At 37.1% G+C, this 19,942-nt stretch overlaps 1 protein-coding gene across 9 annotated transcripts in view; it reads right to left on the reverse strand.

Moving 5' to 3' along the window:
- The window catches only part of cacna1db (calcium channel, voltage-dependent, L type, alpha 1D subunit, b), a 138,796-nt gene that overhangs the window by 52,066 nt on the left and 66,788 nt on the right, over positions 1 to 19,942 (reverse strand). For all 9 annotated transcript variants that reach the window (XM_036578681.1, XM_036578689.1, XM_036578688.1 and 6 more), the window contains 6 exons: positions 18,928 to 19,067; positions 14,123 to 14,262; positions 13,452 to 13,604; positions 12,018 to 12,214; positions 10,248 to 10,351; positions 5,558 to 5,727 (listed from right to left, as the gene is read on the reverse strand). In XM_036578681.1, the coding sequence (XP_036434574.1) occupies positions 5,558 to 5,727; positions 10,248 to 10,351; positions 12,018 to 12,214; positions 13,452 to 13,604; positions 14,123 to 14,262; positions 18,928 to 19,067 (904 nt within the window). The remainder of the gene's footprint in view (positions 1 to 5,557; positions 5,728 to 10,247; positions 10,352 to 12,017; positions 12,215 to 13,451; positions 13,605 to 14,122; positions 14,263 to 18,927; positions 19,068 to 19,942) is intronic.

Below are 19,942 nucleotides of genomic sequence, written 5' to 3' on the forward strand. Positions count from 1 at the left end.
TGAGAATTCACAGCCACAGTCAACATCACTGCAGAAAACGTTTTCCTGTGATTTTATGTTTTATTGTTCTGTGTCATACACTTAAGTTAGAACAGTCACAAAGATCATAACAGCCACAGATATCATAAGTAAACAATTATTTGAGTGCTTGCATACTTAAAAAAACGTTTTGTAATAGAAAATATTAACATTTTTACCGACATATCAATTCGTGCATAAGCTTAAGTTATGTCTACCGTTCATTTTACAGACGGTTAAAAAATAACTGACATACCACATTCAGACGGGACTAAAATTACATTACTGTACCCCCTAATGTAAAAATTAATCACATCCACAAAGGGCTAAAGAGTGGGTTTGATTAGTTTAGATTACCCTTAGCACAGGAACAACTGTATGGGAAAGGTGCACTGCTGGTGACATGTTCAGGCAATAGGCAGCACTTTAACTCAAAGCTGAGAAGATTAGGTTCTATAGCATCTATCTTGCTTAGACTGAATCATTAGCATAGCACTGATTAAGTGTTTTAATTTTAAGTGTTTTCATTTTAAACTGCTGAGGTGGCAACCCTAACAACACACATAATCTCCATAGCATTCAAAAGTCAGTGCTGCAGGATGCAATCTGACAGTTACACAACTACATGACTATTTGTTTTATCGTTAACCATCTAACAATGAGGTGGTGAGCCCAGTGCTTGGCAAACTGGATGCTAATTCCTATCTGCAAAAGGCAATGGTTTTTATATTCAAAGAATTGCTCTTGGCTGAATCTTGGCTGAATTCCAAAAACAGACATTTATCGCTGTTGGGAAGCCTATATAGATTCATGAAACATACAGGCAATACTGTTTTAAACCCCTGGGGGATATTCTGTGAAGCTTGATTATAAAGGTCAGGCTTATTTGTCTAATTTAGACTAATAGGTCTCAGTGTGTTCCATGATCCATAAAATCCAGGTGTGATCTGGTGCCGCAAATTCAAACCAGGATTCAGTAATCAAATAATAAAAAAACACTGTATAAAAACATTTTGTTCCAGTAAAAAAAAAAGACTACATAAAGTTATGTAAAACAAGTAAAACATTCTAGAAATCGTATGATATTCAAACATCAATCTTAAAATGAAAAGAATTCAATATTTAGACTAGATTTACGTTGATTTCACTTATTTTTGCAGTGTACTATGTCATCTTCACACTGGTCAGCCTACATTTGTTGCAAGTTCTGAGAATGATACAAGAAGAAAATCATGGCTATCCTCTCACAGTAGGGCAGAAAATGCAGAAACAAGATTTATTTACATAGATGACGGTAATATTCCTACCCTGAGCAAACCTCTGATTTAGATGCCCTTCATATATTCTGGCTAATATACCATCTCCATATTTCTTTATTATCCACACCACTACCTAATAAAAATGTAACTCCCTGTGAGCCTTCCATAAACCTTTGTATCATTCTAAACTAAACCCATACTCATTTATATTTGGCTTTTTAACTTATCGTACGTAGGCTACTCTATTTTTAAGCATAATGATATATAATATAATATAATATAATATAATATAATAATAACTGGGATATGCTAAGTACACTGGACAGTATATATTGCAGTGGAATACTGTTCCTGAGTATTGTTTTAACCCAGCAAACCTATGATGTCATGTGGCTTGTCCAAGAGAATTGATCAAGGTAAGTTTTCAACATCAGCCTAACGCGAGTAGGTTTGTCCTGAATTGTTGAAGGTAATTAATAGTCATATGTAAAATTTTTGGCACCCCTGGTCAAATGACAGGTTTTGTTGATTTTCTAAGTGAAAATAAGTTACATCATCCTCTACAAAGAAGGCACATCTGCATTATTTGCTGAACTTAACATATTGGGGAAAAAATTAAAATAAAACATAAAAACATTGTATGCTTTGTTTCTTCCATTATGTTAAAATCAGCAAGCGAATTAAAATTCTACAACAAAATTAGCAGAAAACGGCCATAGTTGTGCTCTCGGTAGAGGACGTGTTAACTTACTTTCACTTAGAAAATCCACAAAACATAATTTGAGTGGAGGTGTTCAAACTTTTGCATATGACTATACATTCTAGACATTCTAGTGAAGTTTATTTTGTTCACTTATACAACTCACATACTCACTCATAAGCTATTTAAAAAAATCTTTCTTTAACCCTCCACTGCACGCATTATGAGAGCAATTTAAAAAAAATAAATCCGGTTCACTTTTCTTGCATAAAATTGACCTGATTATTGAATTCAAATCACTTTTTAAATAATAATGAGTGCAGGGGTCCTTTTGGGGTATGTTGCTTTGAGGCAACATTGTGCGACAATGGGACGAAATGATATAGATCCGTGTTCCCTGAAGTGGTGAGACCTGACTTGTGACTGGCTAAATCCACTTCACTGTCGCAGTGTTGCTTCTAGGCAACAAACATATTTCTGCAAATTCACATAACTGAAAAATGATACTGAATGTTAAAAAGAGAGTTGAAAGTGCCCACTAAGAGATATTATGACCAAATACATGCTTTTTTGCTGACTTACTCAAACTCTGCCCTTTATTTATGCCCTTTTTTAACCCTGTCAGTGTCCTTAAATATAATGTTATTGTAAAGTGAGGAAAACGTTTGTTGCCCTGAGGTGCAACAGAGTGTTAAGGTCAAATGTAAGCAAATAAGACAATTAATGCAATTAATCATCATTCATTATTTTAATTATTTGACAGAGCTAAGATCAACATAACATCTATTTCTTCAACCTTGGGGCTTGAATACTGAATGTAGTGTGCCAGACTGCCACTTCGCAAACTTTTATTAGGTTAAATTTTCCCACTTAAAAGTTGAGTCAACATTAAATAACACAGGACATAATTAAAACTGCAACTCTTGCTATTTGAAATTGCACTTTCAAATTTGATATAAAGTTGATTACCTGTTTATTACTCTATTAGCAATATTTTTTTTTTATTATCAAAACTATTTTATTCCTAAAGAGCATAGACATAAGTGGCCATTATAGGACTATTTCACTCAAAATCTACAATCTATTAATATGTCATTCCTTGGTTTATATACTCAACACTCTATCTTGTAGCATATTGTAGCTTGAACAAGAAATATCAAAGTGCTACCTCAAACTGAAACATTGAGTGCATCACATAATTCACTTCTGAGTAAGTAGCACAGATTCACATGTGGACGGATTGTGAGAGAAAAACTGAGAGAGAAAAAGACAGGAGAGAGAAAGAAAGAGAGAGTGAGGAATCAAAGAGACAAAAACAGGACGCAGGGTAGTTGAATTGTGTGTTTTGCAGTGCGTCACGCGCCGCTTACATAAAGAGGATTGGGATTACGCTCTCTCTCTCTCTCTCACTCTCACTAACTCTCATCCTCTCACTCACTGTCCTCTGTCCACTAACAGACAGACTGTTTGGCTGAAACTGTAAGATGTAATAAAATTCTGCTTTATCAGGCCTAATACAACTGTCTATAATAAACCAAGCAGAACTGGAGATATTCATAAAACCCAAGACTGCAGCAACATTTCTCTCTATGATTGCGTACTATGTGTAATTTTTAAAAATTTTAGTATGAATGATTAAAAATAATTCATTAGAATTATTTAGCTCTGCTACTGAAAGGGCTAAACTGCACTTTTGTACAGATGCTAAATGGCCAGACAATCTAGATACTTCCAATTGCATCCCTGAGCACAACCTTGAGTGAGGCTATAATTGCAGTGTGTTCATTCAGCTGGATTTACATAACAGATAAACCTACTGTCAAGGGGCAGGAAGACAGTTTAAAGCCTGGTCTGCGTGCGGGCAAGTGCGTTTTTGTCATTCCTAATTGTGTGTTTCTCCTTAATTCATGCAACATCTGCTCCAAGGATGAAAAGGAATAGGCGAGGTAAAGAGAAATGGAAACATGAGAGGAGGCACCTAAAGAGGAGGGCAGGTAGAAGAACATGTGGTAGGACAAAAACATCTGAGCTAAGGAGAACAGAGAAGGAGTGGGATCAGCAGAAGGATGGAAGGGACCGAATGAAGAGCAAGGCTGGGAGGAATGTGAGCGCAAGGGTGGCTGGGAGAAGAGAGGGATGAGCCGAGAGAAAGAAGATTAAGACTCTTATATGAGTTTAAGAGAGAGATAGCGAGGGAGATAGAGGCTGGGACTGCGGCTGGAAGATTATGGTCAGGGGTTAAGGGTTGTACATTTTGCCACTAATGGCTAAATAACATACACATTTTTTTCCTTATTTGACGGTCAAAAATAGGGACTAAGGGCCGTATTCAGAGTTAATCATTTATGTTGAAAAGTTATATCAACAGATACATACATCCAGTGCTTGGAAGTGGAATTCCACAAATTAAAAAAAAATTCAATCTGCATAATTGAACTGTTGAAATGTAAACAAAGCCATTCAGTGTGGGGTTGATGTGAAATAGCTCACTGAGAAACCTACAAACTTACAAAATTTTCTTTCAGTGGTGGAGATAGGAACCAGGGGGTTGCAATGTCTATAACACAAATCAGGCTAGTATTTGAAAATGTTTTATGTAATAACATTCTGCAAAAGTTAGCTTTTAGACATATTAAACATGATCATCTGGTTCCTATGACTACAGCTGTGAACAATTATGCAGACTTTCTTAAAAATCAGTGGAATTCCCCCTTAAATCGATTTTCTAAGCAGCACATTCAGCATATTGAAACTCAATTACTGAATTGGCTCTGAGATTGCCAGATTTTGCTTATGTAGAACTTTCAGGGACATAAGTTTTTCATCTACGGGTGAGCTACTCCTTTTAATATAAACACCTGCTATCTATTGCAATACACGGGAAGAGACCAAATGACACAAAAATTCCAAAACAGAGCTGTTTCTCAATATGCATTTCTGTGTGCTCTTGCGTCCTCGTGTTCTTGCTTGACATCATCTTCCAGTGCCCAAGTTCCATTCCAGTATTCAAGAACACATATACAAAGAACAGTTAAAGTGCTTTACATACTTTAGCTTGTATCTATCACAGCAAAAAGCCATAGCGGTAAAGTGGGTAGACTTTCATTTATCTTTCTCCTCAGCCCAGCTCCCCTCTGAATCAACAAATTAAAACAAGTTACAACAAATTGCCAGACAGTGGCACTAGACTTATTACAGCCACTTGCAGAAGTTATTGAAGAACTGAAACATGTCTAAATAGAACTAAGACATCCACCTCAGTTTACAGCAAACTCCACCCCATGCGCAACTGTCTGAGTCGCACTTCAGTCCATAGACAAGTCAAAGGTCTGAATACTGTTGTGCGCAGTTTTAGTATTATTTCATTACATTTAACTCTGAATACGGCTCTGGCTCTGGAGGGCTAATCTAAACCTATACCTTTCAAATCACCAATAACACAAAGACCAAAAGGAAGAGAGATCGAAGTCATTCTTTAGTTAGTGTATCAGACAGCATTACAGTGTACCGGAAAACATAAAAGTGAACACATGGCACAGAAAACTGGCACATCAGGTGTGCAGTGTGTGGGTGTACTCACGGTTGCGTTTACCCTCCTGGTCTCCTTCCTCATCGTTCTCAGGGTCGATGTCCTCGGCCTGAGTGATCCAGTCCAGGTAGCCTTTCAGGTCTTCCTCTAGCTGCTGCTTCTCCCGAAGCTTCTGGAAGTCTCCGCGAGCCTTTGCCTTCTCTCGCTCTTTAGAGAACTCTCTGTGTTTCAGACACGCATCCACACACACATATATGTGAGAAACAGATGCCGTTACACACTAAAATATTACTTTTGTCAACAAAGACATTTTATAATCTCTTCATATTATTAATTATGATGCATATTCCTGTTTCTGTTGTAAAGGCATGTATATAAACTGAGTTGCCTGGTTACCTGCACTTGTATCTATACTTACCAGCCATATTATCAAATCCACGTACAATATAGATGTACTTCTTAAGTATAATTACTGGCCACAGCCCATCCATTGTTAGGCACAATTGATTAGCCACCCTCTACCCTGTCCATCAATGCAAAGGGATCACCATATGACCACTGTTGATGGACCATTCTCTGTAAAGCAGTGACATCAACTTGATAGCAGCATGTTAAAGGGTGCTGCATTGTTATAAGTGTATCAGGCACAGAAGTGTTTTATACCTCAGTTTTGCATTATTAATCATATTAATATTAATCTTTATTATTCCATCATATAAAATGTTTTAAACATGCATCATCATAAGGAGCTTTTTAAGGAATGTCAAATATATTTATTTGTTTTCGTACACCCTTATAGAAAAAAGCTGTTAGGAAATGCTGGCTGTTTTTTTCTAACATATTAACAATGGACATAAATGTGCTTGCATTTGTGATTTAAGTAGCTATCACTTTTACTATTTTTCGCTTTTTGCCCAGTAATGAATGGAACTTTTATATTATTGAATTTCGGTATACGCTTAAAGGAGCACTTTGAGACGTCCGTTTAATTCATTGCACAGCACATGGTCTGTACTTGACCAGGGATAAATATGCTGTAAAATTATGTCAGATTTGCAGAAAGTTGAGTCTGGTTAAATATTTTGTCTACCTAGACAGCAGAGGTGATACAGAAGTAAAATCAAGAAATAAATCTTTTATATCTTTCTAGCGCTATTTTTATAGTGAGTCTAGCTGGTTTACTAAATGGAAAGCTACATGCTCAGCTTCTTCAGCTGAATATTTTATAACAATCAAAACTACAGGCAAACCAAAGAACTTCTCTTTGTGTGAATGTTTGTCAGTCGTCTTGCCAGTCTTTTACCAACTTATCTTGCTTCAGTCCTTTAAAGGGACGACTTGAAAAATTGTGGGGGGATGTGTGGTTGTGTTCAGCCTTAAGCTAATGATACATGGGTATGACATGTTTTTTATAGCCTAAAATCATGGCCAGTGTTAAGTAATTGCAATTTTCATCTGGTTTTATGAATGTTTTCTTGAGACAAGTGATAAATAAGGCTCATACTCTCATACTCATAAAACTGTCAGGAAACTACAGATGTTCTAGAATTTTGTTGGGGTCAAAAGGGTCAAAAAAAAGATGAAGCCAGCCCTAAAAATCACAATACTTTAAGATTTAGAGATATATACAAAATATGCATCACAATATTTTGTCTGAAGTTTGATAAGGTGGAACAGACAGAATAAACCAGCTACGTATTATCAAAAAAGAGTACAATGATTTTCATTCAACATTTCTCTGTACTAAACCCAATTAAACAGGACTAATTATGCTCCATTTTTAACGAAACATGCAGTAGGTCAGTGTTTCTATTGACTATATATACAACATGCTCAGAAAAGCACATTGTGGCATATTATGATATAATTTATCCGTAACACTTTATAATAAGGGTACATGAACTGGCAGTAATTAAGGCATTTACTAATGAATAACTAATCAGAAAGTAATGAGTCATTAATCAGGAACAAATGAATAAGTCATATATTAACAACCACAAGACGAAATTACTAATGCACGTACTAATGAATGAAGATGAAGGTAATAAAGGCTTTATTCAGTGCCTGAATTAATCAGGAATTCATGTGTTAATTAAGCATACAAAAAGAATGTTAGTACACATTGGCAAGCTGCCAGAAGCTCTGTTAGTTTCATTCTATTCATGCAATTTATGATTACCTATGTCATACTGCAGTGTCATACTGTTACAACAGAAACATAAACTGTTGTATGTTTAATAAACTGTAAACTAGTTTATTTACTGAAAATAGGCATTTGATTTAATTAAAACTGTGAATTATCTTAATATATGCCACAGTTATTCTGAGAAATACCACCTTCAGAAAATGACAATGTGTTTCCCATTATACATCTATTATTCTTTTAAAAAATTTGCTATATCTAAATGTTTTATTAATGAAAACACAGCATTTTTTTACCACAGCTGGAAATTACTGCTATTTTTCTTCACCAGTAAATGGCAGTAATTGTGTTAAATGCTATATGTCAAGAGGCCATAGAGACTTGAGTGAATATCTCTAGTACAATGTTTAAGAGCAGCGAATGAAAATAATTGAAATAATAAAAAAAAATTCAATATTTATCTTTTCGCCTTTTTGCAATATTACGCATTTTTCTTACTTTTAAAGGTGAGTTATGCATATGCATACTGTATTATATACGTAATTTACATCGCAGATATAATATTTACACGTGGTATTGTTGTCTGAGTGTTGTGAGTGCTGGTATGTATGTTCATGCCTCACCTCTTTTTAGACTTTTTAGAAGGTGTAAAACATGCAGCTGTTATCTGTGGTAAAACAACGGATTTGCAGGAACTATCATTTCTAAATTCGTTATAAAGTAGCTTAAATATTTGGTTTGGTGCTTAGTTATTTGCAATAAACCTTTTTGGATTTAATAATAAGGTGTTTGTGTTTCTCACGTGCGTCGTGTGATTGTAGTAGTAATATGTGGCGTCAGGCAGGTCTATTCTGTCTGATTAAAATCACATGTTAATTTTATGCTGCTTGGTTCATTTTATTCCTCCTTTGACAGGGACTCTTATTGTGAAGGGCTATGTGTGCGGTGGAAGTGCTTCACAGGGCCTAGTAGTAAACAGACTGAGCCGAGACAGCGAGAGGGCGCGCTAACTGCCGAGCGCTAACCTAGCGCCATATTCTCCCCTTTCTTTTGTACTCCGTTCTGAGTTTTTCAGTAAAGCTGAGTCACAGACTCGAATCTTCAGCTTGTGTGAGTTATTTGGAAACACCGCTGCAGTATGAACATCTTTGTGACTTTAATTAGCTAGCAGTTCTGTCCGTTTTACAGATGTTTGCAGAACTACAGAACCAGTATTGGTTTCTCTTCATTTTCCGTGTTACAGTGACAGATTCACGTGCTCTAGTTCTGTGTATTGTGTAGAAGTCATAAGATGATAATAAAATATGTTTTTTCTTGAATTCCTGTGAATTTCGTCAATGTCATGTTTTCATATGAGCCATATTGTAGTTAGCTACTTATCGTTCATCACTGTTCTTGAGAGGGCAAAAGAATGACTCATTTTGGTAAGTAAAGTGATTAACCCCTGCTATTGTATTAGCTTATGAACTCATCATGAAGAATTAGTATATAATCAGTAATAAAGTGTGATTCGCTCATCACGTTACTTTAGGGGGCACAAACATGAATTCATTATGAAGAATCAGTATTTAATGAGTAATAAAGTGTGACTGGTTCATCACTTTAGTTTAGGGGGCACAAACATTATGAATTCATCATGAGTTATCAGTAATCACTGCTTTCTTTATAGTGAATTGAGAATTGACACTGCATAGTTTTGTATTTTTCTCACTCTGACACACCTCAGCCAGCACAACAGGAGCTTTTAAATATAGCAGTTGAGTTCAATCAGGTGTACTAGATCTGGGAAAGCACAAAAATGTGCATACAATTCAGGATTCTTATGACCCCAGGAGAAAGACACTCCAATAATTTCTGAGTTCAGTAGTAACTGTAGGCTAAACCATTCCCTCATGAGGCACTGTGTATCAATACAGGAGTTAAAACATGTCATATTATTAACATGAAAGATGAATTAAAACTATGGCAACTGTCACAAATGAGGACTAGTTGCAAAACAATGTCAGTGTAAGCTTTTAATTTTACTAAACAGTCACTAGGTGGGTAGAAACAGACGAGGTAACATAAGAAATCAAAAACAATAAACTCAAGACCTGACAGATAGAAACAGGCAAATACAAGGGCTGCTTACACAACATGATGAAGAAGAAGGACAAGATGATGAGAGGATGGAGCTATAAAAAAAAACAGTTGACTTTGATAGGCATAATATTCCAGAGCACTGTGTCTCAGGGGGATCTTGTGACAACATTAATTAACACATGAATTCCTGATTAATCCAGGCACTGAATAAAAACTTTATTACCTTCATCTTCATTCATTAGTACATGCGTTAGTAATTTAGTCTTGTGGTTGTTAATATATGACTTATTCATTTGTTCCTGATTAATGACTCATTACCTTCTGATTAGTTTTTCATTAGTAAATGCCTTAATTACGGCCAGTTCATGTACCCTTATTATAAAGTGTTACCAATTTATCATAATACAATAACATAGTCATATTGCTCACCCCTAAGTGCAGGCACAGTGTTGGTGTAACTTGGGCAGGGAGAGAGAAAAACTGGAAAACTAGAAGGCTTTTAAAGTGGCCACTCACCCACTGAGAACACCCAAAACGAGATTGAGGACGAAGAAGGAACCAAAAATGACCAGACTGACGAAGTAGACCCATGGCAGTTCAAAACCCATAGCATCATTCATCTGAGGAATAGAGAAATATGAACACACAAATTTCACTTGAACAGGAAGACTCAATAAAACAGGAATATTGCATTATTGTCTTATTATCATCTTAAAACACGGCCTTGACCTCCAGATGATTCCGCTCTGGGCTATGCCATCTGAAAATGACTGCCTCTGTAAATGGCCATGCACATAGCACCTGAACAATGAAGGATCATTCAGTACTGTTTGTGGGTGGTCTGATCCGATTTACATCTTAGCTGGCTACATTATGGAATGAATACAGTAATTAAGACCTTCATATGATTAGAAATTATACTTGTGTTATATTTCTCACAAAGTGGGCAGTATTATCATGGTTATAGTTGTTAAAAGGCTTTCATGTCAGAAAAAAACCTCTATGAAGATGCCATTCATGCTAAATGCTAGTTTTCAAAATAGCCTTTTCTGATCAATCCATCAAACAAAACAGGGATGCTGAAAGTATAAAATACAATTTTGTTTTGTTAGCTGTGAGATCTAAGAGGAACTACTGGTGGCACCGGCAGCAAGTGGTAGGTGAGGATGAAGAGAGTGAAGAGAAATAAGTGCAGGTAGTACAGGATGAAGCTTAAGAAAATGGAGAGAGAAAGAGGGAGATATCATAACCTCATTGTCAATCCTGTCTTTTCTCTTTCCCTCCCACTCCATGTGTGCCCCCCACAATTCAAGTGTCCGGAGCTTTCTCTCCGACACAATGTCAGACTTGCACAAGCTCACTTTGATAGCCTCATTAGCATTTGGAGAGTTTACCATGGAAACGGATGAATAAATGGGAAGTGAGAGAGAGGGGGAGCAAGATGGCGAGGGAGAGAGAAACAGAGTGAAAGAGAGAGAGGAGGGTGGAAGTGACAATTGTTGTGATTCTCCACACTATCCTTGTCTCCAGTTCTTGGTATGTAAAAAGAAGAGGTGGACAGTTAATTCCAGAGGTGGGAACATGTCACTAAGTTGGAAGTAACAAGTAAGTCTTGACACTCAAGTCTCGAGCCAAGTCAAGACAGTCAAGTCTTAAGTCAAGTCCCGAGTCCTAAACTTTGAGTCCTAAACGAACGTTAATGCAGCTTTTTAATGACAGCATGTTAATAGGGGTTGCATTAACACCTGATTTAGGGGGGAGGGCTCGAATGAGGGTGTTAACTGATGCCAAAATGTGTTACCTATCAAACATTAATCGGCTATAATTATTTGTACGTGTGTGTTTAATGATATAGAGGTGTGCTACATATATTGCTTAGAACATCGTGGAAGTCTTCTGTTGCAGTTAAAATCTCAAGAAAATAAGCCATTATTTTGCCATAAGCCATCAAAATCTTGGGAAAATAAACAATTATAACAAATAATAAAATCGTTCTAATAGGACTGGAGTTGGAAATCACTGATTTACACAACCTTATATTTTGACTTCTTTTATATTTGTATTAAAGAGGTGAGGGGAAAATGATAGCACAATGCTGCCCCAGATGTGCTTGGGGTCAAATGCATTCCAAAACACTGCTTGACACTTCTTTACATTACCCTTATGACAACACTCGTTCAAGAAAATTATACTTCATGATCTGCAGGTTTGCGTCACTATTGTCTCGCTGGGAGGTGAAGTGACTTAAATTTGTGTCAGCTCTCTTTTGAATGTGCAGTTATTTACCCAATACAGTACTTCCGTCCAGCCCTCCATGGTTATACACTGGAACACCGTGAGCATAGCGAACAGGAAGTTGTCAAAGTTGGTGATGCCATTGTTGGGCCCCTGCCAGCCGTCTTTACATACGGTGCCATTAACAGTACAGTGGCGCCCATGGCCTGACAATGAACATGGAGCAGGTTCTTCTTCTGCTAACGTACCTACACAAGAAGAGAGAGACAAAAAAAAAATGAGCCATTAAACATTTAGTGTTTCAAGCAGACATATTTTATTCCTTTTTCCAGTTTATTGCAGTTTCCTGTTCTCTTTAAAAGACAACAGTGAAGAGTATCAAATAAACAACACCTTACTTTAGTCTCTGTGAGGTGTGTTTTACCCCATTATTCACACTACTATGAAGAAAAGGCCATTTGCTGGGTGCTGATTTTGTATGCTAATGCTTACAGCTCTCAGTGGAAGGGGTCGGGGGGGAGTAGGGGTTGTGGTTACTGTGCGGTGGTGGAGAGACCAACAATGGCTGTAGTGGTGCACAGTACAGTGAGACCAACTTTTGGAGACCAACAAAATTAAATCAGAAAGCAATATGCAAAACAGCAGCATCATCCTAGGTTTGAATTTAAATTTTCCAATCATACATGCAAGTTTGGGCTTAAAATTAAAAATGAAATTCAATAATTCAATTTACATTTGCTATTTGGTGCACTAGTGTTGACATTTCATTTACACAGACCGCATTTTTACTTTCACAGCCTTCCTAACCAGTCAATCATCCCATTATGGCAGGGCCTACAGTACATTCAGCCAAAAAAAAAGTTGTATCTGGACCACGGTGGCTGATCTTTCATTAGAAGATGGTATGAAACAGAGCAATACATCCACTTGTAATGTCTTTGTACAAGACCCACCAAAAATCTTCAAACGAACGTGTTGCAGATTTTCTGATTTAATAAGTGGGTCGAAATTGAGCGGGACAGCACTGAGCAGCAAATCCAAACAGCCTGCAGAATCACATGCTTTCTGAAAAAGTAAGACACTAAAATGCCAGAGATTTCCCTGACGGTTCATCCAATGACATATAATCTATATGGTGAATTGGCAAGGAAAGTTTTGTTTTCTGCAGTTTATGTCACCTTCTAGGAGAAGTAACTACAATTTAATTAACTCATGACATTAACAATTAAATCATAGTGCCTTACTGAAGCAATCTTAAGAATGTATCACTACTCCACTGCTTTGATCATGAGTTTACCAAAACTTCAAGGCTGTTTAAGGATCTCTGACTAATTAGCTGTTTGTAAGGTTTTAGCAATGACGAATGTCAACACATACTCAAATCAGTGATTGTAGTGAAGCAATCGATGATCGCATAGAACAAGAAAAAGTAGAAAGACGTGACAAACTGAAAAAGCATGTGCACACATACGCAAGGATACTCACGTGTGCCGTTTATGTAACAGGTGGAATGCATCTTTCCAATGAAGAGTTCCAGGCCTATGATGGCATAGATGATGATGACAAAGAGTACAAGCAGAGCGATGTGCAGCAGAGGAACCATAGCTTTAATGATGGAGTTCAGCACTACCTGTAAACCTGCAACCACAGTAAAAGTATTACCAAGGCATTAACAATGTCACAGTTTGGAGCCAACGTTAAAACAAGTTCAGGCGCTACTAAGTAAATCAGACGAAACTGTCTGTAGTTCCTTGTTGTTATATATGCAGTATGAAAAGTGCACTGCTGAACATTCTAAGTAATACACTCTCAGTAGTCTATGGTGAAATTTTGCAAATATTATGGACATAGACGTTTATCTCAAGGTTCCTCCTACTCTCACCCTTTTCAATGATGAATCATTATGAGATGAATCACAACTGTGTTAAACAAGGAAAACCTGTGGCCTTCTGGGTTGAGAGCAAGACAATACTGGCATATTCAGAGCATTATAAATCTGCTGATCTTCAACATACAGATTTCAAACCTATTTTCTGTTAAGGGAGATGTGAGATCAAGCAAGCTAAATTCACAAATGTAATTTCTTATTTTAAATATGAACTCATCGTAGTAAAAATTGGGGAAGTTCTTAGAGTGATGCCAAGGTGCCAACTCACTGGGCACTCCTGAGACGAGGCGGAGGGGGCGGAGCACTCGGAATGCTCGCAGGGCTTTAACATCAAACCCGCCAGGTTTCCCTCCAGACTGGCTTGAATCGCCTTCTTTGGTCATCAATTCCAGGACCACGCTGAACAGGCTACACACACACAGTAAATATGCACGAGTTTTATCAAACAAGCAACCAGATAAACACAAATATTCATTATGTATGACAACAACAGAACGTTCTTAAAAGCTGCAGTACAAACAGTACCATGGCATACAGCATATCTGTTCTAGAGCTGTCATGATAACTTGATTAAAAGTCATCAATTAAAATTGACCTTCTCAATGAATCAGCAATAATTACATACAGGCACTATGCCTGATGATGAGAATGTGATACACACACCAATATACAATACTTTGCAAACATCAGAGAAAACACTTCATTTCCTGTCAAAACAGTAGAAGTTATTAATTCTTCAGGAGATTTGATATAAAATAATCCATTTGTATAAAGAAAGAGAAAGTAAAAAAAAACTGGGGCATCCAAAACTGGAGTTCAAAAAATTACTGAAAGATTTAGAAGAACAGGACTCTTTACAACCCTGCAAGACCTGGTAGACCACCAAAACTGTCACCATTAGATAAATAGTATTTTTAAAGCTTTCATTTTTGCGAGATAGGAGAAAGTCTAGCTCTACTCTTGCTTCAGATCTGAAAAAATCACAGGAGTTTCTGTCCATCCTTCCACTGTAAGAAGACAACTCAACACCATGGGTCCGAAAATATGTGTAGCTGTCAAGAAGCTATTACTGAGAAAATGAAACTAAACAAAAAAGAAGAAAATTTGCAGATTAAACAAAGTAGCTGCTGGAGTTTTCAGAACAATAAATTGGCCACCCCAGCGTCCAGACTTCAATATCACTGAATATGTTTGGGATTACTTGGATCGTGAGAAGCAGAAAATAAAACCAACATCTAAGACTGAACTTTCGAGTTGTGGAAAAAATATCCCTGCAGATTTCTTTGTAAAGTTTGAAATTGAGTCTCCCAAAAAGAACAGAGATTGTAATAAAGGCAAAGAGTGGAAACACTAAATGCTGAAAAAAATGTGATTAAGTTGTTGGGGCATCTGTATAATTTTCTGTTAAATATGTTTTTTTTCTAATGCTGAAAAATAAGCACTTAGTGCTTGTTTTGAAGCTAGAAATGGGTGGTCTCTGACTTTTTCACAGTGCTGTATGTGCATTTACAAACTGACAGCTCAAATCACTGTTAATTTTTATGAATCAATTTTGTGTGTGTTAATAGTAAACACCCAAATCTGGCTGATACTAGGCTGAACGTCTGTCTAGTATCCAAATGTCTAATGTCTAGTATCCAAAGCAGCATAAAAATAAAGCTGCACCACTTAAAATGTTTTTTTTTTTAACTGCATATGCATTGTACCCAAGCATGCACATTTTGTTGTATACTCAAGCATCACTGTAAAAACATTATCTACAGTAGGAATAAACAAAGAAAATAAATAAAGAATAATAAGACATCCTGATCCTTTGCTAATATTTCATTGGTCTAACAGTGACAGCGGAAGTGTAGCTTTAAAAGGCAAGGTGGGGAGCTCCAGAACACATTACCTTGACTCGCGTGAGAGAAAAAGCATTAAATCTCTGTGTGGGAGCCATCACTATGACAACATGATGTCACTGGGTTCAAGAGACAGGGCAGTAGTATTATGCAATGTTTTCTTAGATGAGGCACTGCACTCAGAAACAGAATCTTCACAGAGCCTCCACAGTAAAACAAACTTCTATGATCAGAATGAATGTACCAAATAGTTTTGAGGTGACAAATGTTTGATTTTTCAGTTCTAAGATGGTAAATTGTATTACCTTGCTTATCCTGCAAGGCCACAGTATTCATTTTCTTTGAAATGTATGTAACTGTATCCACTTAAAGTATATTTCTGATGCGGTGATGCCAAAGAACCCCACAGCCTACATCTTAGGACTGTGTTCTTTAAGTGATTTACAAATGACCACCACAAGTTTGGTGTAGGGGGGATAATGGTCTAAGGCTGTTTTTCATAGGTTGGGCCTAGTCCCTTTTTTATAGTGAAGGTTATCTTATATAGTACACAATATTTCCTACAGAACTGTGTGCAAGAGTTTTAGGGAAGGCCCCCTCCTGATTCAGAATGACAATGCCCCCCTGTAATTGAGGTCCATAAATAATTGGTTTGGCAAGTTTGGTATGGAAGAACATGACAGGCCTGCACAGACCTCAACCCCATCCAACACCTCTGGGATGAAATGGAACAACGACTGCAGGATAGGCCTTGATTCTCAACATCAGTGTTTGACCTCACTAACACTCTTGTGGCTCAGTGGAAGAAAATTCACGCATCCAGAATTTGTGCTTCCAAAATCTAATAGAAAGACTTTCTAAAAAGAGCAGAGGCAGTTATTGTAGCAAAATGGGGGGCTAACACGATATTAATACTGATGATTTTTCGAATGAGTAAGGATGTGATGTCCACATACTTTTGGCCAGATTCATAAAATGCAGTGCCAGATTTATGTAACGTTAAGTAGATAGTGTGGCGGTAACCCCTTTGCTCATTCATAAATGAGGATTACCGGTGTGTTTTACCGCTTGTGTGATGTGAGGCGTGGTAGCGCTTTTATCTCATTCGCACGAGATTCAGAACATAACACAACCCTGCAAAAAGTAATGCCTGAACCACTCTGCCTGTAATTTACTTGGTAAGAAGCTGATGTGGATTAAATTATATTTTCTGCAATGTTTCCTAACGTGTTTGGTCACACACTCAGCTGATTAAACAATATATTTAAAAGGCATGTTTTGATCTGTTTGGACTAAACATGGCAGACTTTCTAACTGCTGCAGGAGTTCACAAGGAGATTTAGGTCTGACAGTGGAAGACATTACTAACAGGTTCCTCTCACACTTTTAACTGACACTGTACTTAAAATGGCCTCTTCCTCCTGTGGCAAATTCAATGTTTCGCAAACTCCCTCCTGTGTAAGGAAAGTAGCTTGTAATTCAAATACGTGAGCAAGTAATATGTAAGTAAGTAGTTAAATAAGTAAGTAAATAAATAAGTAATTTGACATGTTGAGATTCTAATTATATGTTAAAATTGATTTTATTGCAAGTAGTTTTAGCTTTTAATCCCATTTTTGAATTTACAAAGGAAATCAATTTTAACATGAAAATGACATTTTGACTAGTAAAAATTCTTTCTTGTAAGTAAAAACTGATATTTAGTATTTGGTAGAGGAATTTTAATTTAAAATTTTAATTTTAAAATGTACTTCCTGAGACCAAGAAAAGTAGGAAATAAAATTAAAATTAAATTAAAATTTAAATTTCATGTTATAATTCTATTTTTATACACATCCTTTTTCTGGTACCAATAACCTTTCTGATAAAGACACTTTGTTTCTTGATTAAAAATTAAAAGCATCTTTACCAAAAAATGTAATATTATTTTTCAGCCCTTCTTCCCTTAAAATCTATAGCTGTTTCAGAGAATTTCATTTTCTTTGTTTTCATCTATTTCGTGGTGTGTCCATTTTGGCAGCCAACTGGAGCTTCACTTGCCATGGGTCTTTAATATGTATGATCTTATTTACATGTTGATTTTGATTGGCTCTTGCTCGAAAACACAAGTGAAAATACTACAGTGTTGTACATGGTGACTTTATGAATAGCTCTTATTTACCGTGCCGCACATTTTGCATAGCGTAGCGCTGTTACCGCTGAGTTTTTTGAATCTGGCCCAGTCTCTTACGTCGTAGGAAATGAGTCATAAGAGTCTGAGCACCCTTTCTGTTTCACAGTGTGTGTCTGACTTAAGCAATAGAACGTACGAGGGAGTGTGTTATCGTGAAATAACATCACAGCTGCGATTTGGTCGCAGACACAAGCTGAAGGCGATTTGCAATAACAGTTAAATAAATAAAGTAAGAAATAAATAAATTGGGCTGTGAATGTGTCATTTAATAAGTTTTAATGTTAGCAATTCCTTCCGCCAAATTATAGTTCCTAAGCAAGCAGCTTGTTGCTATGTCAGAGTAATGAACTCCGCTCACTCGCTGCACAGCCAGCAGTTCGTTCTCCAGCTCCTTACACTAAATTCTGAAACAGTCATTACCACTAAACAAGCTTTTCAGTCGGGAACTGTGACGGAAGGACACCTAAACAACCTGGAATTAGCCAGAAATTAACTGAATACCACTCGCCAAAAGTGTAGTCTCATCTTCAGAGTCTGACCAAATCGGACTGAGCCATAAAACTGCCGTAATATCAAGTTTAGGTCAGTTTTGTCAATTTTTGCTAGAGCAATAATAATTTTGTTTTGTTACAGCCAGTCTGTAAAGCATTTTATGGCCCACTTTGTTTGGCGAATGGTATTTGGTTCATTTCTGGTTAATTCCAAGTTGTTTAGCTGTTCTTCTGTCACAGCTGCCGACTGAAAACCCCGCTCAGTGGTGATGACAGTTTCGGAATTTAGTGTAGTCTCTTCTTCAGAGTCGGACCAAAACGGCTGTAGGTCATATGTAATCTTAAAAGTATCCATTTTCTGTTTGTGCGCAAAGTAAAAACGTTCAAATGGCTTGAGCGTCTCCTACAGCTGTCAAAGCCGTTGCTTAGCATACAGTGATACAGTGTTTGTGAAAAACCTGTGCTGTTATGGTGAAATAACAGGTTAGAATGCTTCTCAACCAATCAGCTTGCGTGGCCGGAACTAACTGTTGTATAATGAGTGTTAATGTATTCATTTACTTACCCCACTATGACAATTACAAAATCCAGCATGTTCCAGCCGTTTCTAACATAGGAGTTCTGGTGCATCACCAGTCCGTAGGCTATGATCTTCAGAAAGGTCTCTATAGTGAAAATGATCAGGAAGGCATATTCTACTGTTTCCTGTAAAAGAAAAAAGGCAAAAAAAGAGAGAGATTTATTTTATATTTGTTTCAGTGTACATTCACCATTCACTTTTTATGAAAAACATCCTTGTACTTCCACATGCACATCATTGGTTAGATTCTGACCACAGAGCACAGCATTAACACTGACAGGGTAGTGGTATAGTAGTGGACATGGTCCTGGTAGACGTGTATCAGGCACGCTTCAGTGTCACTGCTAAGCAATGCAAAAATATACAAGCATGAGCAGTTCTCTGGTTAGAAACTGACCACTGATAAAGCGCTAGAGGATGGCTAACACAAATCATTCATGGCAACAGATGGAGACTAGATACAGGCTACAATCTCTAACTGTTTACATGCAAAGTGGAACTACAAAGGTGTTCCTACTAAATAAAGTGGGCTGATGAGTGAACATTGCATATTGCAAATTAGAGCTGCTACTATCTTCTTATAGTGCTTTCAATCCATCAGCGCAAACAGCATCAGTTTTGACCCTTCTTACAATTAACAGAACAATTAATAGAACAAGTGTTAAGGTCATATATGAAGCAAGAAGGACTGCAGAGAGTGGTGAAAGCAGAGAGAGGGAAAAAGAAGAGACACTGAGGAGTCTAATTAAATCCTTTCAGAAAAACAGCCCTGAGACAGGGACGGGAGGTCATTAGTGTAATGAGAGCAGGGGGTAACGTAGCCTGTAATTGAGCGTGTGACGCGATCGGCAGGTGACCGGATGCCCGTGGCTTAGCCCCAGCAGTAAGAATAGCCACAATAAACCAGGATGACTAGATTAATCCCGTTTGAACAATGAAAATCTCTCTGTTGGACACGGCAGGCCATCCGCGCTCAGGCGTTAAAGTGATTACTCAAATT

This window comes from Colossoma macropomum, unplaced genomic scaffold (assembly GCF_904425465.1).
Source record: "Colossoma macropomum unplaced genomic scaffold, Colossoma_macropomum, whole genome shotgun sequence".
NCBI lineage: Eukaryota > Metazoa > Chordata > Actinopteri > Characiformes > Serrasalmidae > Colossoma > Colossoma macropomum.